The 5,989-nt window shown below is 49.0% G+C and overlaps 1 protein-coding gene across 2 annotated transcripts; it reads right to left on the bottom strand.

Annotated features, from left to right (window-relative positions):
- Window positions 1–395: 395 nt before the first annotated feature.
- On the bottom strand, window positions 396–5,483 carry LOC134360975 (keratin, type II cytoskeletal 6A-like). 2 transcript variants are annotated; one of them, XM_063075847.1, is made up of 10 exons: window positions 5,162–5,483; window positions 4,944–5,125; window positions 3,826–4,040; window positions 3,418–3,478; window positions 3,174–3,269; window positions 2,888–3,052; window positions 2,263–2,388; window positions 1,045–1,265; window positions 814–848; window positions 396–701 (listed from the first exon to the last, which is right to left on the bottom strand). In XM_063075847.1, exons 1-10 carry the CDS (start codon window positions 5,481–5,483, stop codon window positions 466–468), a joined length of 1,659 nt encoding a protein of 552 aa, XP_062931917.1. In that variant the 3' UTR covers window positions 396–465. The 2 variants fall into 2 exon arrangements, with proteins under 2 accessions (XP_062931917.1, XP_062931916.1); XM_063075846.1 differs by having other exon boundaries at window positions 4,944–5,483.
- Window positions 5,484–5,989: the final 506 nt, after the last annotated feature.

Here is a 5,989-nt window from a genome sequence, read left to right as displayed (position 1 = left end):
GCAAAGAGCAGAGAAAACATCACAGGGGTACAGACTGGGTCCATCATAGGACTAGCCACTTGTGCTCTCATGGACACTTCAAGGGAGGTTCACAACACTTGAAAGATGGATAATTTGGGGGCCAATGGAAATGAAGGAAAGTTACCCAGTTCTAAAGTAACACCCAGGGAGGTTTTCTATAAAGAAGAGGGGAAGAGAAAAATTTCTTATAATGCTCAGCCTCAAGTGTAGGTACTTGAAGGTGGAGATAAATAATTGTGATTAATTTTGATGTAAATCAGAGGTGGACTTTTGGATGAAATGGTGGAAGCTCAGGTGGAGCAGGAGAAATGAGGGCACCAAGCATCCTCAGCTCTAACTCAGAGCAAGAGAAACCAAAAGCCAGGACAGGATAGGAAACCTGAGTAGAGGATTCTACAGCCACTGAGGGGGCTGAGGATTGTGGGACGAGCTGGTAGTGGCACTTCATTGCTTGTAGCCCTTCCTGCTGGAGGACGTGGTGGTGGTGTACTTGATGGAGGAACTGCTGCCCCCCGCAGAGCTGAGGCCGCCCCCAATGCCTCTGCCACTGCCGGAACTGAAGCCACCCCCAAGGCTGTGACCACTGCTGTAGGAGTAGCCGCTGCCTCCACCCAGGCCTAAGCCACTGCCGACACCGCTGGCACCGCCGTAGCCACTGGAGACAGTTGACTGCACCACAGCTGGGGTGGGGAGGAGACAAGGACAAAGAAGACACAGTGAGCTCGTTCTGCGAGCCTGAGCTCAGTCACAAGAGTGCAAAATGAAGGCAGGATGGCAAGCAAGGATACTTACAGATGTTGACTTGTCCAACGCCTTCACCATTCAGCCTAGGAGAGAGGAACACAGGGAGGATGAGACCTCAGAGAGCCATTAGGGGAAGGCTCGATCTGCGGAATAGCCCATGGGAAACTGCTCTTTTAGGTGTTTTCCAGGAATAACAATTACGGCCAGGACTAGTGTGCTCGGTGCCTCACAGCTTGAAGATGTACACAGATGTTTGAGGAGGTTGAGCGAGTCACCCACCTGCACTCCTCTCCCTCCAGCAGCTTCCTGTAGGTGGCGATCTCCACGTCCAGCGCCAGCTTGACATTCATCAGCTCCTGGTACTCCTTCAGCAGCCGGGCCATGTCCTGCTTGGCCTTCTGCAGGGCGTCCTCCAGCCCTTCCAGCTTATTCTTGGCATCCTTGAGGGCCAGCTCCCCACGCTGCTCGGCATCGGCAATGGCGGCCTGCAAGTTGGCGCACTAGGAGGGGAAAGCAAGTGGAGTGGACTTGTAGTGTGGTGCTCCACAGGACAGTGGCCCTGGTTCTTTCCCAGTGGGGAATAGTCCTGGGACCCAAAATTGATACTGAATGAGCTCTGACTGTTTCCATGCAGTGTTTTTCCATTCTGTAGTCCTTGTCTAGCCTGGTTCATATAACAGAAAAGTTCACCCCTTGTGCTGACCACCCTTCTTGAGAATGTGGCTCGTTACTGGTGGGAGACACTACAGTGGACACAAGAACAAAGGATATTGGAGGAATGAATCTACTGGATTGTTCTCAGTGATGTTGTCAAATCTACAACAGGACTAAGTTCGAGGACCACAGGTGCATGCCACAGTAACTGCACAAAATGATGACCATAGCAAGTGAGGTGATGAGTTTTCACAAGAGGCTGTTGAGACCTTGCCTTCCTCCCACCTCACACACTGGGCAACTCTGTTCTTTGTACTTTGCCCTCGCTCCTCTGTCTTCTCACCTGGAATCTACAGCAGATTTGCAACCATGTTCCTCATGCTTTCAATCCTCCCTTTTCTTTGCCAACTTGTTTCCTTGCAATTTCTAAGTCAATCTGTTCTTCTTATATAAACTGTAACCAGTGCCTCTGGTCTATATCGTATGGCTCTGACGGGTTGGCATTGATGGTCTTGGGTAAGATTCATGTCTCAGGGCCGAGCCCGTGGCGCACTCGGTAGAGTGCTGCGCTGGGAGTGCGGCGACGCTCCCGCCGCGGGTTCGGATCCTATATAGGAATGACCGGTGCACTCACTGGCTGAGTGCCGGTCATGAAAAAACGACAAAAAAAAAAAAAAAAGATTCATGTCTCATAACCAGTGTCCTCATTGAGGACAAGAACTATCTGTCCTTCTTGTCCTGGTGTTTCTTTAATTCCCAGGAATGATCCCAACTGGTGGTTGATGACTACCTGATGGTCTAACTAGGAAATGATGCTTTCTTCACCATCGCCCCCCACAGTACCTGCTTCTTGACGTGGTCGATCTCAGATCTCAGCCTCTGGATCATGCGGTTGATCTCGGCAATCTCCTGCCTGGTGTTGCGCAGGTCATCCCCATGTCTGCCCGCCGTGACCTGCAGCTCCTCATACTGCAGTCCACAGGGAGAGAGACATGGTGTTTATGGCTTTTCACATGCAAATGAAGACTTTCCCTTCTGAATCGGGCATAAAACAAACCTGACCTAATGGCTTCTCCTCAAGAAACATCAGGCAGAGTTGATGTTACATGGTCGTTGGAGACTGTACACGTGAATCACAATCCTTCTTCATTATGGGATCAGATACTGTCTAGTTCTCTCGGGGACTGGCAATGTTCTGCACTGTGTTTCTGAGAGCCCACATTCAGAGTGAAGCTAAACCAAAGATTACTAGGTCCTTTTCTGTGGTAGCTTTCCTCCTGCCTTTGGGTTCTTTTGCTTCCTAGACCGAGGCATAGGTTCTGTAAATGTCTACTCTGATAGTGGAGGGTCCCCATCCTGTGAGAGGACCCCAGCTTCCCTTCAGTAGATTTCCCCAATGAAGTCTGCACCTTCTGGTAGTGACAGTGGGATACAGAGGTTCCTTAGCATCTGCCAGCTCATTGCTCACCTTGGTCTGGTACCAGGACTCGGCCTCAGCCCGGCTCCTCTGGGCGATCTCCTCGTATTGGGCTTTGACTTCGGCGATAATGCTGTCCAGGTCCAGGTTACGGTTGTTGTCCATGGAGAGGACCACGGAAGTGTCTGAGATGTGTGTTTGCATCTGAGACAGTTCCTGCAAGACAGAGAATCCTGAGATTATCTTTGCCTTTACATGTACAGAGGTCCCCAGCCCTAAGAATCTTCCTTCCAATGCAGACCCCCATCAGAGTAAATAAGAGATTAGAAATGCTTACTGTTTCATAGAGCGCTCTTAGGAAGTTGATCTCATCTGTAAGAGAATCTGTCTTTGCTTGCAATTCAACCTTATTCATGTAGGCAGCATCCACGTCCTGGGGAAAGAGCCAACAACTTGGGGTCAGCTGAGCCCTCCTTCCCAGTCTATAGTTTCCTATCAGTTCTCCACTCGGATGGGGGCAGGGTGCGGAGTATTTCCCCTCTTTCAGCAAAGCAATGTGAAACCCTGATTAATCAGCTCACCTTCTTCAGAGTCACAAATTCATTCTCCGCTGCTGTGCGCTTGTTGATTTCATCTTCATATCTACAAGAAGAAAGGGGAAGAGATAATGGAACCAGTGGTAATGATAAACCAGAAAGGCAGCCTGGGACTTAACATATTCCTTAAATGGAATTTATCCAAATCTAGCTTTATGCCACAAAAAATCGTAAAAGATCATTTTTGCTGTAGCTACTCTCTTTTTCCTACCCTTATCCAACCACCCATCCTCTCCTTTTTTCTTTTCATATTCTCTCTTAGGCAATAATTTGTGATTTTATTTTCCATGGACATGTTTTGCTAAGCAATCTGCCGACATCTGGACCTGGTCTCCTCATAGTCTTGAAGAGTGTGCTTCAAGAAACCGAGCCCACTTCTCTCCTTTCACTCACTTGTTTTTGAAGTCCTCCACCAAGTCCTGCATGCCTCTGAGCTCAGAGTCCAGACGGCCTTTCTCGCCCATGATACTGTCCAGCTGCCGCCTGAGGTTGCTGATGTACTGCTCGAACAAAGGATCCATGTTCTGCCTCACTGTCTTGGTGCCCTGCTCCTGGAGCAGGGTCCACTTGGTGTCCAGGACCTTGTTCTGCTGCTCCAGAAACCGTACCTGGCGAGCAGACCACATAGATGGTTATTGGCAGACAAAGGCAGAAAGAAGTAAGTGTGTGCGTTATCAGGTTTTCCAGCAGCTTGGGGTTCTCCATGGTGCTGGGCTGCTGCAGAGCATGCACCGAGACTCAGGGTGAGGATCTGCTCCCCCAAACTTTTTTCCTTTGCTCCCCACAGATATAATTGGACATTCAATGATGTCCACAATTTCTCTCCCTTTCTTTCCAAGCACAATCACAAATCTACTTAAAAAATAATGTCCATCTAATATATTGTAAAAAGTTTTTATTGCTGATAGGACCTCAGTTAGAAGGGATGTTAAATATTGTGTGATGATTATTTTCCAGTCCAATTTCTCATTTAGTGCATGTGTCTCCTCCATAATATCCTGGTTTTCTGGTCACTCTCTGTCTCTAGAGTCAGTTAGCATTTCTATAGATTGTATAAATGTTTCTAAGGGTTTTTGTTGTTGTTGTTAGTCAGACCAGAATATCATTTTCTTTCTTTTTTTTTCTTATGTTTAATTTTTTCCCTTCTTACTCAGTCCCGAGAGTGTAATTTATCAGCCCAAATACCACCGGCCTTTTTTGGTGGTCTCCCAGACCCTTCTGAGGGAAAAGTCAACCCATTCCTTTCTCCCATTGCCTCGTCTATGCTCCAGGTTTAACAAAGTTGAGAGTTCTTGCTAGGCAGGAATGAGGACCATCTAGGAGCTTCCATGGTTCTAAATGATTCCCATCACCTGCTGCCTGTTGTCAACACGGAGCCAAGCTGGCGTCCCTGTGCAGAGCTGGTCTGAGTCCCCTCTCCCTGTTTCCTATGTCTCCCTGGTAGGAAGTTTGCTGTTTCTCCAACTCGGGACTCTGAAATCCCCTGTGGAGGGCTCGGTCTCATGTCTCACCTTGTCGATGAAAGAGGCGAACTTGTTGTTGAGGGTCTTGATCTGCTCCCGCTCCTCAGTCCTCACCCGCTGGATGGTGGGATCGATTTGCAGGTTCAGCGGAGTCAGGAGACTCTGGTTGATGGTGACCTCTTGGATGCCTCCCGGGGGGCACACAGGGAAGCCAGAGCCCCCATATCCACCTCCAAAGCCAGCACCACCACCGAGCCCAAAGCCACTACCAGCTCCACCGCCGAAACCAAATCCACTCCCGGCTCCAGCTCCAAAGCCAAAGCCTCCTCCAACTCTGCTGCCATATCCACCACTGATGGCACAGCTGCCCCCTCCGATGGAGATCCTCTTGGAGCCCCCCAGGCCATAGAGGCTCCGGCTGCCAAAGCCAGCCCCTCCATATGCTCCCCCGAGGCCTCCACTAGCCCTGGAGCGGGACATGGAGACACTGCTGAAGCCAGAGCGGCAGACCCCGGGGACTCTGGCTGAGCTGGCACTGAAGCCACGGTGGCTAGTGCTGTGGCTCCTCATGGTGGATTTGCTAGACATGGTTCCTGAAGAGAAGAAGGCTGCACAAAGTGGGAGAGGCTGGAGCGTAGAGGAGAGGAGCAGAACTGTGCTATGGGCTTCCCAGCAGCAGTTTATATATGGTAGAAATGGGCTGGGCTTAGTCCTGGAAGGTGAGCTTGCAGGTTGGGAAGGGCTGGGCTTTACAAACAGTGAGATCACAGCTGGATTATTAGAAAAGTTGTGAAATATCTAGATTGCATTTTTGGTTTCCTTTAGTCAGGGAAAATTCTCTTGCCTCCAGCTTTGACTTGATCTTAGTACAATAAGACTATTCTCAATCCACTGAAGCTTGGAGTTAGTCACTGTCTCTAGCCAATGTTCTCTGTGTTATGCTTGTGTATGAGAATATACTGAGTGCTCTCCTTTCCCAACCTAGTCTTTTTCTTCCTGCAGATACATTGGAGATCAATGTCATCTTATGCTAACTGAAAAAATTGTCATTTAAAAAAAATGATTATAAATGTTGAATATGACTGTTTTTAGTG

This window comes from Cynocephalus volans, chromosome 12 (assembly GCF_027409185.1).
Source record: "Cynocephalus volans isolate mCynVol1 chromosome 12, mCynVol1.pri, whole genome shotgun sequence".
Lineage (NCBI taxonomy): Eukaryota > Metazoa > Chordata > Mammalia > Dermoptera > Cynocephalidae > Cynocephalus > Cynocephalus volans.
Note: the sequence above shows the minus strand (reverse complement) of the source record. Positions and strands in the feature narration are given on the sequence as shown.

What these genes read in the sequence shown, in the direction of transcription:
- LOC134360975 (XM_063075846.1), bottom strand. Translation starts at nt 5,483, where the DNA reads ATGTCTAGCAAATCCACCATGAGGAGCCACAGCACTAGCCACCGTGGC. An exon ending in TCGCCTCTTTCATCGACAAG is followed by an intron (nt 4,041 to 4,943) that starts GTGAGACATGAG and finishes TCTGCTCGCCAG; the next exon opens with GTACGGTTTCTGGAGCAGCA. An exon ending in TAAGAGCGCTCTATGAAACA is followed by an intron (nt 3,053 to 3,173) that starts GTAAGCATTTCT and finishes TCTGTCTTGCAG; the next exon opens with GAACTGTCTCAGATGCAAAC.